Source organism: Geotrypetes seraphini, chromosome 7 (assembly GCF_902459505.1).
Source record: "Geotrypetes seraphini chromosome 7, aGeoSer1.1, whole genome shotgun sequence".
NCBI lineage: Eukaryota > Metazoa > Chordata > Amphibia > Gymnophiona > Dermophiidae > Geotrypetes > Geotrypetes seraphini.
The window spans coordinates 37,913,872-37,930,748 of record NC_047090.1 but is presented as its reverse complement, the minus strand read 5'-3'; the positions used below and the strand labels follow the sequence as shown (position 1 = coordinate 37,930,748).

At 44.4% G+C, this 16,877-nt stretch overlaps 1 protein-coding gene across 1 annotated transcript in view; it reads right to left on the bottom strand.

Moving 5' to 3' along the window:
- Positions 1–16,877, bottom strand: part of PPFIA2 (PTPRF interacting protein alpha 2) — a 447,553-nt gene that overhangs the window by 40,566 nt on the left and 390,110 nt on the right. The window contains 2 exon segments of the mRNA XM_033951535.1: positions 1,177–1,258; positions 11,703–11,796. Coding sequence (XP_033807426.1) covers positions 1,177–1,258; positions 11,703–11,796 — 176 coding nt within the window.

The following is a 16,877-nucleotide window of genomic DNA, read 5'->3' as shown; positions in this document are numbered from 1 at the left end:
TTTTTCATCATGGCAGCATGTGGCATTAACATTAGGCTGTAAGGGTCATTCTCAAAATTAAATTTCTCAGGCTTTTTTTTAGGCCAGTGGTGCAGGAGATGCGAGTCAGGCAAAGGGTAATTAAGGAGCAAATTTCCCTGAACTTAGGGGAGGGAAAGAAAGCAACTGCAGTTAATGATATGACTCCTATTGGCAGTGCAGCGACAATGAGGAGCTCAGTCTAATTTTCTCTCCTTGACCCTATGAGAGAACTTGAGCCACTCAGACATTCAATTTGAATGGTTTTATTTGAAACTGGCCAGTGGGTGAGGCCAGGGCAATGTGTAATCTTTACATTTCTGTAAAAGACTACTGCAATTCTAATGTTAATTAGTTATTTATTTCACATAAATTTTAAGCAGACTATACTGAATAATTTTCCCTGAATTTCTCAAAAGGACAAGATACATTTCAAGAAGGTTAAAAAAAGGAGGATTATTATATCTGTTAAATCACTGGTCTTGAAAAGGTTTTGTCCTGTTACTAATTTATATATACATATAAATTACCTTTAGTTATACAGTTGGCATAATTTAATGAAGAAAGAAAAATATCTTGAATGAAACTAACTCCACAATGTCAAAACTTTTCAAATTGGTAAAACAGGATTTTATTGTAAAATTTCAATTTTTAGCAGCTATTTTTAGAATCTGCCTAAAACATGCCCCCGAAAATGCCTCTTCCCAACTGGGCTAAAAGTGTTTGTGCTCTTAAACCTATTGCATGCTTTCAGCCTAGGGTTAGCAGATGTCCGGGAAAACCTGGCCATGTGTGTCCAGATGGATTTCCAAAACCCAGCAGTTTGTTTGGGTTTTGGAAAGCCCTGATCTCAGGGCCACTTCTGGAAGGCCTCTGAGCATGTGCGGATGCAACACAAAGTCACGTGTATGCGTGACATCATTATGCCCCATCCTTGCAATGCTCGGAGACCCTCCTGATGCGACTTCGAGCTCAGGGAAGAAGAGATGAGGTTTGTGTAAGGGCGGGGCTGGGGTAAAATGGGGCGGGACCACATGCCCTCTGTTTTTTAAGGAAGAAATCTGGTAACTCTATTTCAAGCAGAATATGAAAGACCACGCATGAGGTCCCGGGCAAATGTCCATGAAATTGGACCTCTAAAAAATCTCCAATCCATACCTCAAGCCAGGAAACCACGGTTGGCCCATCCCACTGAGCAAAGGGCAGCCCTTTCCTTCGGGCTTCTTCCAGAAGTTCATGCCTACAAAACAGCGCATATCATAAATCAAATTGCATCATTTAAGCATATCCCTGTATCAGAAATTTTGAAAGGGATATCTAGAAGACAACAGAAAAAAATACTCAAGAACACCTGGTTTTAAAAACTTGCTGTACAGTGGGTGAATAATTTCATAAAGGCACCCACTGGGGCAGATATAAATCCAAATACAGTGGTACCTTGGATTACGAGCATAATCCGTTCCGGGAGCATGCTCGTAATCCAAAATGCTCTTTTATCAAAGCGAGTTTCCCCATAGAAAATAATGGAATCTCGCTTTGATACGTTCCCCCCCCCCCCCCAATAACCGGCATCGCTCCCCCCCCGCTCGCAAAGGCCCCCTCGCTCCAACCAGCAACCCCCCCCGCGCGAACCGGCCCCCCCCCCCGCCCAAACAACTTAAACTTACCCCCCCCCCGTCTAGCGCAGGCACAGATCGTGTGCCTAGAAGATCTTCCGGCTTCCGCTTCTGCCTGCGTGCCTTGAGCATGCATCTGCGCATGCTCAAGGACTTCTAATTCTCCCTCTCGCCAAGATTCTCAGCGAGAGGGAGAATTAGAAGTCCTTGATCATGCGCAGATGCATACTCAAGGCAGGCAGGCAGAAGCCGGAAGATCTTCTAGGCACACGATCTGTGCCTGCGCTAGACTGGGGGGGGGTAAGTTTACGTTGTTCGGGCGGGGGGGGCGGTTCGCGTGGGGAGGGCGGTTGGAGAGAGGGGGCCTTTGCGAGCGGGGGGGAGCGATGCCGGTTATCGGGGGGGGGGGGTGCTCGCAAAGCGATGCAACACTTGGTTTACGAGTCAAAAGTTTGCTGAGTGTTTTGCTCGTCTTGCAAAACACTCGCAAACTGGGTTATTCGCAAACTGAGATTTGACTGTAAATAAATATTCATAAGAAGTGGCTTGTTCACCAATACCAGTGCATTTTTGGCCTTTATATGGATAATATCTGGCTGAAAATTCATCTGCATGGACACCTACGCTCTGTATAGGAAAATGGTTGAGGGAGGGTGAAGAGATATCCAGTAGCAGTGATATTTATTTGCTCTCTAGATAAGTTATGCTTTTAGTTTAGGCCTGCTTAGGGTTACCATAACAAATTCAGAAGAAGGAAGACGGATTGAGACATCCAGGTGGTGCTTCCATTGAAAGCAATGGAAGTAAGGAGGACGGACTGAGACATTTGAAGGGTGATCAGACTCCGGATTTCGAAGGCATGTCCGGGGGTCCGGACGACTTATCAAAACCCGGCACTTTGTCCGGGTTTTTGAAAAGCTTCCCTCTAAATTGCGTCGGGCAGGAGGAAATCTGCGCGTGTGCGGATGCCACGCGATTTCCTCCTGCCCGACGAGAGCAGGCAGCAGGGGCGTGGAGGGGGGGGGTAGGGCATAATGGAGTGGGACTGAGCGAGCCTGGAGGCGGGTTTAGGGGGTACAGATTTTACTAAAGTAAAATCTGGTACCCTTAGACATTTGGGTTTTACTTTATTGAAAGCAACGGAAGTAAAACCTAGATGTCTCGATCCTTTTTCCTTTCTCTGGAGCCATATGATAATCCTAGGCCTGCTGAGCAAAATGCATGCGCGAAGGGCTGGTGTTTCTATTTTAGGCGAACTAGATAGTTGCCTAGGGCTGCCAAGGCATTCCTTTACCCAATCAGCAACGGGCAGAAAAGCCAGAACGAGCATTCAGGCTCACAGCTAAGCAAGGACCTGCAGGGCTTCAGCCTACGTAAGCTGAAGGTCTGCCTATTCTGTCCCAGATTTGCAATTACAGAGTGGGTGGGGGGAGTGTCAGCCTTCGGTGCACCCCTGCACTGAGCCCCCCCCCCCCATGATTCTTTGCAGTTTAGCTGACAGCTTGCCTGCTGAGCTCTGGCTGTTATGTCCAGTTGCCGTGGGAAGGGGAAGAAGAAAGGGGGAGATGCTGGACCACCAAGTTGGGAGGACATGAGATGCTGGACTGCCAGGGGGAAAGGAACGATGATGAGAGAGGGGGAGATTATTGCTGCTGCATTGTCAGGGGGGGGGGAGGAAACAAGAAGGTTCTGGTCTAGGGGGAGAAGAGAGGAAGCAGTGAGATGCTGGGCAGCAAGGGAGAGGAGGAAGGGCACAAGATTGAAGGTTCACCTAGAGTTCCTGGTCTTTCGCTAGCCCTAACTGCATAGTCAGGGCAAGTACTATATTCAAACAGCAGCAACGCTGAAGGCTGAACACATGTAATAAGGGTTTTGTTTTTTTCTTTTGTATGGTGCCTGTAGGTAAACAGTTTGATAGAACAAGTTCTTCATTTGGACTGTAAAAAAATGGTTGCTTGCCACAAAGAACATAACCCAAATGACAGGGGTGCTGGGCTTAAAAAGCGAGTGATTGGATGAAATAGCAATTCGTGAATTCCTGCACTTTTCCACAGCATCAGTGGCTTCTGGAGACAGATCTTTACAGATAGATTTTAACTTTACCAGCGACAGGAAAGAGGTGTTGGGGGGGGGGGGGGGGGGAGGGGGAATAACCAAGTAGTTACAAAAGTATTTTGCATGATTGGTGTCTATCCAAAAAACCAAAAAGTCATTGAGAATTCTCGACATTTCTATCCCTATTCTGACCTCCTGTAGGAAATTTAATAAAAACCTCATGGATTTTTATTGCTCTGAGCTCTCCAAGTATCACCGACACTTTCTCCATGTCACAGAGGAGACAAGGAACCAATAAAACACAACGCAACATGAAAATAGAGGAAGTGGCAAAACTTAGGGTGGCCAATTTTTCCATTTGGAAAATCCAGTCGTTTCCCCCCCCCCCCCCCGCCTTCTCTCGTCGGGCAGGAAATCCATGCATGCACAGATGCCCTCTTACACGAAGGAAAGCCCTCTTACACGAAGGAAAGCTTTTCAAAACCTGGACAAAGTGCCGGGTTTTGAAAAGCCGTCTGGTAACCCTAGACAGAACTGGACCAAGAAAGAGTTCTTTATGTACAGTCTCTGTCAGTTCTGTACAGGTGACCTCAGTGTTAATTTATGTATTCTGTAAATAGCTCTATCATCTTCTGTTAGACACTGTGGAAAGGAGCAAAAGATGTCCAGCTGCAGTACAGAATGATACATAATTGACATGATTTGGAGAACTTTAAGATGGAGAATAACACGCCGTGGTGGACGTGTGCAGAACGAAAAAGTCATATTCTTCACATCCTGTAAATCAAATGCATTAAGTTATTATGCGAGTGCTCTAGGCTCCTCTGCAAATCTAAGAGACTCCTTGCTGTAAAATGTGAATTTTAACAGCATTTGTATTAGAGAAGTGCGCATTTGATAAAGTGTACAGGCGTGATTTGCCATATTGAGTCCCCTTGTGATTAAGATACAGAACTAATTGTTAATTAAGCTGCAAAATGAATTCAGCATTTTTAAAAAGTAGAATAAATTAACGCAGTGGTATAGCTTAACTATTCTCTGAGTGAAATGCCTAAGCTCCGTCCTCATCTGCACAAGCCTCAAACCCTTTAAAATCATAAGTAGCAACATTCTGGAGCTCAGATTATGATGTCATAATGCCTCATTCCACCAGTGCCTAAGCTCCGTCCTCATCTGCACAAGCCTCAAACACTTCAAAATCATACGTAGCAACATTCTAGAGCTCAGACTGTGATGTCATAATGCCTCATTCCACCAATGCCTAAGCTCTGTCCTCATCTGCACAAGCCTCAAACACTTTAAATCAGTGGTTCCCAAACCCTGTCCTGGGGGACCCCCAGCCAGTCAGGTTTTCAAGATATCCCTAATGAATATGCATGAGAGAGATTTGCATACCTGTCACTTCCATTATATGCAAATCTCTCTCATGCATATTCATTAGGGATTCTTGAAAACCCGACTGGCTGGAGGTCCCCCAGGACAGGGTTTGGGAACCACTGCTTTAAATCATAAGTAACAACATTCTAGAGCTCAGATTGTGATGTCATAATGCCTCATTCCACCAATGCCTAAGCGCCGTCCTCATCTGCACAAGCCTCAAACACTTTAAAATCATAAGTGTTTGAGGGTTGTGTGATTAAGGCAGAGCTTACAGGAATGGGGCAGGGACAGCGACAGCGCCAAAACTCATGGGGACGGGTCAGGGAAATTGAGTTCTCATGGGGATGGGGAAAAATTTGTCCCCGTGTCATTCTCCACCTGTAAGCAAACATGCCAATCACAGAAAAGAGGAATTTGTTTCTTCTCCTGCATACGTTTCCTTCACAGCTCTACAGAGGTTGTCCCAAACTTCTTCCCTTTGGTTTCAATTTTTTGTACTTTCATGTAACTCTGTAACAGCTGCTAAAAGACTTGTGTTACAAGCAGCTGCCAAGAGAGAACACATTTAATTATTCTATAATTTAAATGAACAAAAAAGCCAGGCTGTGACTTTTCAGACAGATACAAGGAAAAGTCAATGCCACTGGGTTCCTGGGGACATCTTGGCTATCAGTGAAAACCGGATGCGATTACTCTGCGTTAGAGAATGACATGGTGACAAAATTCATCACCGTCCCCGTCCCCGCGGATAACCGCGGGAAACCATCTTCATGTCATTCTTTAAGGAGAGAGGGAAGAATCAGAGTATGAATGGCCACAACCACTGACCCGCAAGCTTTGCTTTGAAGAATGCTGGTGTAGAAGGACTGAGGGTGAGATAGACACTACAGAATGACAGTCTCTGGTATCCAGAGCAGATATTGTGATGTCATAATGCCTCATTTCACCAGTGCCTAAGAGCCAATCACGTCAGTGATGTCACAATGGCTTCATTATCCTTGGCTCCCATAAGAATCAGAGTATGAATGGCCACAACCACTGACCCACAAGCTTTGCTTTGAAGAATGCTGGTGTAGAAGGACTGAGGTTGAAACAGACACTACAGAATGACAGTCTCTGGTATCCAGAACAGATATTGTGATGTCATAATGCCTCATTCCACCAGTGCCTAAGAGCCAATCACATCAGTGATGTCACAATGGCTTCATTATCCTTGGCTCACATAAGAATCAGAGTATGAATGGCCACAACCACTGACCCGCAAGCTTTGCTTTGAAGAATGCTGGTGTAGAAGGACTGAGGTTGAAATAGGCACTAGAAAATGACATGGGATTATTTCCTGCGGTTATCCGCGGGGACGGGAACGGTGATGAATTTTGTCACCGTGTCATTCTCTACTCTGCGTGTTCACTGCTCAAAGGACAAGTGAAGCGGAGCCGCTTCCATGCTTTTCAGAGTAAAAAAGGAAGGCTGTATATGTTTCTCTCCGGCTGGAAAAACCACAATAAGCAAAGGCATTGTACTATATTTAAAAATGCTTTGTGCATCAAGATGGAAGGAAGCATTATGGCCCCGAATTTCATAAATGGCGCCGTTTTTAACTGGTTTAATTGTCTTTAATCGACGCGATAACTGATTGTGTCATTTAAACGCAATTAAAACCTCATTATTAAAAAAACAAACAATTAATTGATGGGTGGGCGGGATAAAATGATTGATTTTGAATTATTGTAAGTTGAATGTGCTTTTCTTGACTTGTTATATGTTCTTGTATCTGTGTGTTGCACTGTTAATATTTGAAAATTAATAAAGTTTAAGAAAAATAAAACAAACAAACAAACAAGAAAAGACCGGGACTCCACAAATTGCGCCAGACCCATGACTTCAGAGGTGCCTACCATCGTCTAAGGGTAAAATAGGCTGGAAGTAGATAATATTCACACAAAAAACATTCAATATCCCCAAAGTGCGAATATAAGGATTTACCTCCTCTTTTATAAAGGTGCGCTAAGCTTTTTAGCACACGCTAAACACATGCTAAATGTTAACGTGTGCATGTTATCCTAGGGACGGGTTAGTGATTAGCGCCCGTTTTGATTTAGCACGTGCTAAATCCGCGCTAAAACGCTTAGCCTGCCTTTGTAAAAGAGGGCCTTAGTTCTATAAAAGTAAATAATCATACGGGTATAATGGAAAAAAGACCTCAGTGTCACCAGGGATATATAATATCCCAAGGACCAGTGCCATAGTAAGGGCGTGGGGGGGGGGGCGGGGGGGGTCCGCCCCAGGTTCCGTTTTGGTGGAGGCGCCAGCACCCGTCCTCCTCCCTGCCTCCCCCCCACTACTGTCCCCCTTCCCTTGTACCTCTTCAACGTTCCCAGTACGGGCAGCAACCCCTAACCTGCTGCTGGCTCCAGTGTTGGCTCTTCCTCTGACATCACTTCCTGGACCCGCATCAGAGAAAGAGCCAACGCTGGGCGAGCAGCAGGTTGCGGGTTGCTGCTGACGCTAGGAAGGGGCATGCACGCATGGCAGAAGGGGGTGGGGAAGGAGCAGATTGGGATGGGGGTGCAGTAGAGGGCGGGGGGGGTGCTACTGCCCCAGGCGCCTTTCACATTTGCTACGCCACTGCCAAGGACTATCCGGTCTCATAAAATATTGAGCAGCATTTTTGACTGTTTTCGTTCATGTCACATTTTGAAACCTTCACTTTAGGGCAGGGGTAGGGAACTCCGGTCCTCGAGAGCCGTATTCCAGTCAGGTTTTCAGGATTTCTCCAATGAATATGCATTGAAAGCAGTGCATGCAAATAGATCTCATGCATATTCATTGGGGAAATCCTAAAAACCCGACTGGAATACGGCTCTCGAGGACCGGAGTTCCCTACCCCTGCTTTAGGGGTTCATGTATCTGATTTAGTGCACGTATGTGAGCCTATGATGGTGCACAGTGGGGCTTGAAAAATAGCCCTCTTTAAATTGAGGAAGCCTGGAACCCTGATTCGCCAGGAGACTACATATATATGTACAAATAATTAGCTTTTAGATATTCCAATTTGGAACATGTCAGTGCTATCAACTTTTCCAAAATTGCATTACGGGATTATATATACCGTACTATCAAAAAATATTGAAGCAGGAAACACATTCCAGGTCAGAAAAACTCCGCTCATAGTTCAAACGTAATTCAAACATTGTCCAAACATCAAGTCTAGCTGAAAAGGACAGTTATCTGTAGCTAGTCCAAACTGATCATTGGCACATAGCAAAAAGAGCAGAATTTCAAAGCTCCCGCAAAGGCTTGAATATTTTACCGCATAGATTTTGAATAGGTTGTCCTTTAACATCAATAGATCAAAAAATGGAATAACTCTTCAGGCCCCCCTTGAAATTTGAATCTCTCCCAATCAAAGTCGTACCCACTTTAAAGCTGCTAGGAGTCACTTTTGAAACATAGAAACATAGAAGATGACGGCAGAAAAGGGCTACAGCCCATCAAGTCTGCCCACTCTGCTTACCCACCCCTGTCTATGCCCTAATGACCCAATTTCCTTATCTTGACCCTTGTAGGGATCCCACAAGTAAATTTTCCTATCACAATCATATTAGTACGGTTGTTCAGAAATGTTTTCATCATCTTAGAATGATACGTTCCCTCTCTAAACTATTAGGCCCAGCTTCCTTGAATACATTGATCCATTCTCTGGTAACTTCTTGTATAGATTATTGTAATGCCCTTCAGATAGTGCAGAATACAGCTATCAAGATTATTTATGGCGCTAAGAAATATGATCATGTTTCACCTCTCCTGTTCAACACACATTGGCTGCCCGTTGAACATAGAATTAGTTACAAAATCTTACTCTTAACCTTTACAACTCGCTCAAACAATCGACCAGAGTTCATCGATAGATTCTTAATTCCTGGGGCTGGAGGAGTTGCCGTAAAGTGAAAGATTGGAGAAACTGGGCCTTTTCTCCCTCGAACAGAGAAGATTGAGAGGGGACATGATCGAAACATTCAAGGTACTGAAGGGGATAGACCTAGTAGATAAGGACAGGTTGTTCACCCTCTCCAAGGTAGGGAGAACGAGAGGGCACTCTCTAAAATTGAAAGGGGATAGATTCCGGACGAACGTAAGAAGGTTCTTCTTCACCCAGAGAGTGATAGAAGACTGGAACGCTCTTCCGGAGTCTGTTATAGGGGAAAACACCCTCCAGGGATTCAAGACAAAGTAGATAAAGACAGGTTGTAGGGAGAACGACAGGGCACTCTCTAAAATTGAAAGGGGATAGATTCCGGACGAACGTAAGAAGGTTCTTCTTCACCCAGAGAGTGATAGAAGACTGGAACGCTCTTCCGGAGTCTGTTATAGGGGAAAACACCCTCCAGGGATTCAAGACAAAGTAGATAAAGACAGGTTGTAGGGAGAACGACAGGGCACTCTCTAAAATTGAAAGGGGATAGATTCCGGACGAACGTAAGAAGGTTCTTCTTCACCCAGAGAGTGATAGAAGACTGGAACGCTCTTCTGGAGTCTGTCATAGGGGAAAACATCCTCCAGAGATTCAAGACAAAGTTAGACAAGTTCCTGCTGAACCGGAACGTACGCAGGTAGGGCTAGTCTCAGGACGCTGGTCTTTGACCAGAGGGCTGCTGCGTGAGTGGGCTGTTGGGCACGATGGACCACTGGTCTGACCCAGCAGCAGCAATTCCTATGTTCTTATAGTCCCTCTAAATCGCTTCATTCTATGTCACAGAATCTCCTTAACGTACCATCACTAAAATCAATCAACATGCTGAGATCCAACAATTTCGCTGTCACTGCACCTTCTCTTTGGAATTCACTGCCTAATCATTTACGTATCGAATCCGTGTTAAAGCAATTTAAAGCAAAATTAAAAACATTCTTGTTCCAAGATGCTTTTGGACAATAACTGTCTTTTTAAGGACTAAAACAAGCTTTATAGCTTTTTACCCTTACCTATTGTTTTTTCCTCTAACTGTGCTCTTTTTCTCAAAGATTGTAGTTCTTGCCCTTCTTTCCTAATTGTGTGAAGTTAGTACATATGTTTTGGTATGTGTTTACCAACCTATCCTGGTTCTTTTTAGTAATTTAATTTGTTTTTGTTTTTGAGATACTTTTTTACTTTGTACACCGCCTAGAAATTTGATTAGCGGTATAAATTTTTTTTCTAATAAACTTGAAACTTTAATACTATTTCAAAATCTTTGCGGCAAAATAACACCGCTATTTCCAAATATCCAAGCTCCACATAATAGGATTTCCAACAGGAACAGGAGTCCTCAGCATATTAACTGAAAAAACACCATGAACACCTTCTTTCACATCAAGCAGCATTGTGGGGTAAAGACCTAGATCAACTACTTTCGCCCACTACTTATGAGGAATTCAGAAAACGTCTAAAAACTCAACTGTTCCTAAAGTATCTAGACAACTGACCCACTCATCTTCTTTCTCCTCCATAGTGATTCCTCTGTCCTATTAATCTCTTTCTCCTCAACAACGCATTTCCAGTCCTATTAACTCTCCTCTTCCCCCCTCTTAAATTCAATCAATTTATACCTCGCTTAATCTATTGTAAACCGCATAGAACTTAACGGTATTGCGGTATATAAACTGTTATTATTATTATTAATAATATATTTTATATCCCCGACACTGAAGTCTTTTATCCATTATACCCGTATGATTATTTACTTTTAAAGAACTAAGTCCTTATTATTGGCGCTTTTTGGTATGGAATGTGTTCTGATTAGTTACTTTAATGCTGGAAGTACCCTTAGGCGTCAGTAGGCATCTCCGTAGTGACGAATCTCATCACAGATAGGTGCCGGAAACGTAGGCCTTGAAAACCCAGGCCCACATTTCCGGAGCCTTTGTGTGCTGCAGCTGCGATTCTATACACGGTGTTGTCGCACAATTGATATGCGATCAGTGCTGCTTCTGTGGGCAGCTGCCAGTCATAGCACCGTTTATAGAATCCGGGCCTTTGTATATTTAAAAAGCAAACAAACAAACCATAACCTTCCTTTTAATTCAGTCTAACAATTCAGTCTTATTCAATATTCCTTTATTATCAAAATTTTCTCCCTCCACTGTTTATCACTTAAGCGGTTATTTTACACTCATTTTCCACCGAGTTCCTGAACATGTGCAGCCGAGTCCTGGGCACACTATAGTAGGGTTACCGGACGTCCGGATTTCCCCAGACGTCCTCCTTTTGAGGATATGTCCGGGGGTTTCGGACGGCTTTTCAAAACCTGGCACTTTGTCCGGGTTTTGAAAAGCCTCCCTCAAAATCACCGTCAGGCAGGAGGGCAGTGTGACATCATCGCATGCACATATGCCCTCCTGCCCGACCAGAGCAGACAGCAGGGGGCAGGGCTAGGGCAGAATTGGGGGGCAGGGATGGGTAGAACTGGGCGGATCTAAGGGGGTCTGAACGGAAAATCTGGTAACCCTACACCATAGGCTTAGTTTACAGGCAGAGAAAGAGAGTGGTGCAATCAGGAACTGTAAGATTTTGCTATCTCTATCATCTTTTCACCAGAGCTGGCAAATCTTTATAAACAGAAATGGACATTGCAAATAAATAAGATGGCAACTTACTTTTTCTTTAACCTTCTGTCCTTCTCTGCTTGAGTTCCGAGTTTGCCTAATCCCAGTGAATCCTGCGCCCCAATCTCTGCGTCCAGGTAGCTTCCTAAAACACAGCAACTTCAGATCATCTTTCATCGAATTTTGTATTCAATGAGATTTAACTTCTTTGGTTTTCAAAATTGGGTTCTTGTTGGGAACGAAGCCCTTCCAAAATTCACTTACTTCTACCATAGTTACAGAAAAATATGTCCAAGTGTAATTAGATTTCACAATATTACTGACATTCCTTTAAGCTTAGAAAAATCATTAGATCAAAAAAAATTATTACATGCTATTGGCCTTTGAGCTCATGGATGTCTGTGTAGGGGCAGGACTGGGGTCAGAACAGGGTGGGGCCAAACATCCTCTTTTTTTTTTCAAAGAGGAAATGTGGCAACCCAAGGGCCCAAAATACAGTCAGTCCGCCCCTGATGGGACCTATTTCCTAAAATGAGAAAGCTGTTACTGCAGTTAGTGCCACTTGAGTAACTGCTTACAAATACATTGTCTTATCGGCAATGTAGTTATGTGAGTTAATGGCATTTTATCAGTGTATACTGAACGGGAAACAATTCATGGAGAGCTTTGCATTTAACATGCGGTAACTGCAAAACCTCACTGCACTTTAGTAAAAAGGGCCCTGTGAGATTCATGGGCTGCAAGCAGCTAAAACCACTTTTGAATAGATCCCAACCATAACCAATATAGAACTCAACTCAATCAACTATCCCATCCAAACCACTATTAAGTTATTAGGAATGACAATAGACAGATGCTGCACCATGCAACCGCAAATAAATAAAACAATACAGAAATCCTTCACAGTCATGAGAAACCTGAGCAAGTCCGGAAGTTCTTTGAAAGAATACAATTCCAGCTTATAGTGCAATCCCTAATCCTAGGACTGCTAGATTACTGCAACGTCCTCTACCTCCCCTGCCCCCCTACTATGACCAAGCAACTACAAACAATCCAAAATACAGCTCTGAGACTCATCTACTCACTGAGGAAACATGACCATATCACAGAAGCGTACATCAACTCACACTGGCTACCAATCCAAGAAAGAATACTATTTAAATTCTACTGCTTGTTATTTAAAACCCTACATGGAGACAGCCCATCCTACCTAAACAACCGCCTCATCCAAGCAACCTCAACCAGACACAGAAAAACGCACTCCCCATTCATACCCCCCCAATAAAAGAAGTAAAACGGAAAAAACTACATGATGGCCTCCTAGCCACTCAAGCCGCAAAACTAGACAACCAGATCTCTAACCTACTGATAAGCACCCCAGACTACAAGACATTCAGAAAAGAATTAAAAACCATACTCTTCAAGAAATTCTTGAAACAATCCTGACATGATCCACTCTTTACAACTCTTGAAATGACAAAAGATCTACTCTCTACAACTCTAGAAAGGACAAATATTCTTCCATTGTACAACATGAAAAAACAACAAATGATCCTCCTTAATTTCCCTTTCTTCCTAATTTCTACCTACTCCTTCCCACTTTTTACCAATTAATTCAGACAAATGTCCTTCTCATTACAACTCTTAAAATGACAAATGATCTACTCTTTACAACTTAAGTAATGACAAATGTTCTTCTATTGTAATCCCCTTTCATAAATCTTTTGTAATCCGCCTTGAACCGCAAGGTAATGGCGGAAAAGAAATCTCTAATGTAATGTAATGTAATAATAAATCTGACCTCCAAATGGGCAGCGAAATCCTGACGCTGCAGGTTGAAAATCACAAATTGTTTCTTTTACTTAGGTTTAGGTTGGAGAGACAGTCCATGCGCAGGAAGGGGGGTGCGGGGGTGCTGCCCGCCCCAGGTGCCCTGTCGGTGGGGGTGCCGTGACCTCTCTGCCACACCACGCTTGCGCCATCCCTCCCCCCCCTCCACCCCATACCCTCTGTAGATCTTCACTAGCGTGAGCAACTTCTCCTGCCTGTTGCTCATTCCAGCCTGGTTCCCCTCTGAATCACTTCCGGGTCACGGGTCCAGGAAGTTACATCAGAGGGAAATCCAACGTTGGTGCAAGGAGCATGCTGCAGAAGCCACGCGCGCTGGCAAAGATTTAGAGGTACATGTGAAGTGGGTGGGAAGGAGTGGGAGCACATGGGGTGCCATCGCCCCCGGTGCCTCCTACCCTTACTGCGCCACAGAGTCCATGATCCAGCCAAACAAGAAAGTGACTGAAATAAGAAGTAAGGTTTAAAATGAGATTATTGTTGCAGAATTTGATGATTATAAAGATCTCCCTTGCGAAAATATGAAAAGAGCCTTTTCGTAACCAATAAGTCCAAAAGTTTCGGCTACAGTCACCTGACAAGCAGATTTATTCCCAAGACTATCTTTACAAACCAAGTCTTTACAAGCCAAGACTATCTTTGCAAGCCTACAAGATGCTTCGTACATGACCAAGGGAAAACTTGATATTAATGCCGTACTTTTCTCTTTTCAGTCTCTGCTACTATGAACTTATAAATGGATGCACATAATTTTACAATGTCAGTAAAAGTGGTCTCTTACAATGAGCATGGACATTAACAAACCCCCCCCCCAAAAAAAAAAAGCTGTAAAATTCTCAATCAGTGCAGATGGGAGGACATGATTTTATTCAACAGAGATATGTAGCACAGTCTGAAATGCTCTACTAAAGCCAGATGGTTACACAAACTGTATATTTTAATCTTCTGGCAGCAGTAAAATCCACGTAGTTAGATTTGCCAATAAAATGAATTACACTCAAAGAGAACTTCTGGCATGCTTACTCTAGTCTGAGCCCAATTCATAAATATCAAGTACATCTAACTGGAATTCTGGGATCTACTCCAGGCTTTGAAGGCAGCCTTCAGTCCCTCCTAGTGGAGACAATTCAATGTACATAGTAACATGCTGTTTTGCATGCATTTGCATTCTTTGCACCTCATTACTATGTAACCCGTGGTACCTCATATTATCAGGCCTTACAATAATGTGTGTTAATGACTCTTAACCTGAGTTAGAGGGCAAATAATGTGTTTTAGGCCTGTAATTCTCTATAACAACTACCCCTTTTAATGCGGGAATTAGAATGCCCTGTCAAGTTGCCATGTTAACTATTAGTGCTAATTCTCATGTTAACTGACTAACTTAGGGTTACCAGACGTTCGGGAAAACCTAGACATGTTCTCTTTTTAGAGGATTGTCTGGGTGTCTAGACAGACTTTCCATAACCCCACCAGTTTGTCCAGGTTTTGGAAAGCTCTGGCCGCATCTGGAGGGCCTCTGAGCGGGTGACACCACATACGTCCACGCATGCTCAGAGGCTCTCAGATGCGGCCCAGAGGTCAGAAATGTAAAGACAAGCTTTCTGGGGATAGGGCTAGAGGTAAAATGGGGTGGGGCTGGGCAGAACGAGGCAAGGCTGGGGTGGAATGGGACGTGGACATTCATCTGAGATTTTACACAGCAAAATATGGTAACCCTAGCATAACGTACTTTAATAAAAGGCCCACTGAGTGAAAAGTCTTATCCACATAGATCCCAGATCAAATAGATTTTCTATTAAATACGTATTACAGTACTGAAGATGTTGAACTGCAAAAATTACTTCAATTTACACACTTGAGGCTTTGGGATAATCTACACTAAGCTAGTATTTGGTAAATGTTGCTCCACATGGAGCATCTGCATAGAAGGAGAAATTAGGTTCTTACCTGCTAATTTACTTTCTTTTAGCTTCTCCAGACCAGTAGAGGTTAACTTTACGAATGGGTATATATCTAATCATGACCAGCAGGTGGAGACTGAAAACAAAACTTTGGGACAGTATATCCTAGCCCCTCCTCTCTATTTCCCTCAGTCTGCCGAATAGCCAAGCAGAACCAAGAACTGGAAAACAACAGAGAGAAAAAACAATACTCCAAAAGGAGTAACAAATAACATACCCAAAATGCTGTTGGAAAATGCAGAGGAGAAATTCCCGAAGGAAGAATGTCCCCACAGCTCGCCAGCTAAGCCAGCCGAGCCACAGCCGCTGTTCTTCAATTCTCCCCGGCCCTAGAAAAATACTAGAACCCGCAGCAAAAACCAAAAACTGCCCGCGCAACAGCCCCAACAACAACAACAACAGACAGGGTGGGGACCTCTACTGGTCTGGAGAAGCTAAAAGAAAGTAAATTAGCAGGTAAGAACCTAATTTCTCCTTCTTTAGCACTCTCCAGACCAGTAGAGGTTAACTTTACGAATGGGACGTACCAAAGCAGTCCCTCTCACGGGCGGGACCCCCGAAGGGCCGATACCAGTACACGCTCACCGAACACCGCGTCCCGACGCGCCTGCACATCAACCCGATAATGACGAACAAAGGAATGCAAGGAGGACCAAACCGCAGCCTTACAAATATCCACTGGAGGCACGAGCGACGACTCAGCCCAAGAAGCCGCCTGACCCCGAGTGGAATGAGCCTTGAGAAACTCCGGAACAGGCTGCTGTTTCAGAAGATAAGCGGAAGCAATCGTCTCCTTGATCCAGCGCGCAATAGTAGCCTTAGAAGCGCCCGCTCCCCGACGAGGACCCGCCAGGAGGACAAAGAGATGATCGGACTTCCGGAATTCCTGGGTCCGCTGCACATAAGAGCGAAGGACCCGACCGACATCCAACTTGCGCAGCTGCCATTGCTCAGAAGAGCCCTCCCGACCACCCAAGACCGGGAGAACCACCGATTGATTGACATGAAAAGGAGAAACAACCTTCGGCAGAAAGGAAGGAACAGGCCGCAAGACGACCCGCTCCCTAGAAAACTCCAAGAAGGGAGCCCTACAAGAGAAAGCCTGCAGCTCAGAAACACGCCTAGCAGAAGAAATGGCCACCAAAAAGACCGCCTTCAAAGTAAGGTCCTTCAAAGAACAGTCGTCCAAGGGCTCGAAAGGCGGACGCACCAAAACAGAGAGAACCAGATTAAGATCCCAAGAGGGAACCGAGGGCCGTAGGGGAGGCCTAAGCAACTTGGCCGCCCGCAAAAACCGAATCACATCAGGAAGAGCCGATAAACGCTGACCTGACACCAACCCTCGAAAGGCCGACAGGGCCGCAATATGAACCCGGAGAGAAGACCAAGCCAGGCCTCTATCCAGGCCATCCTG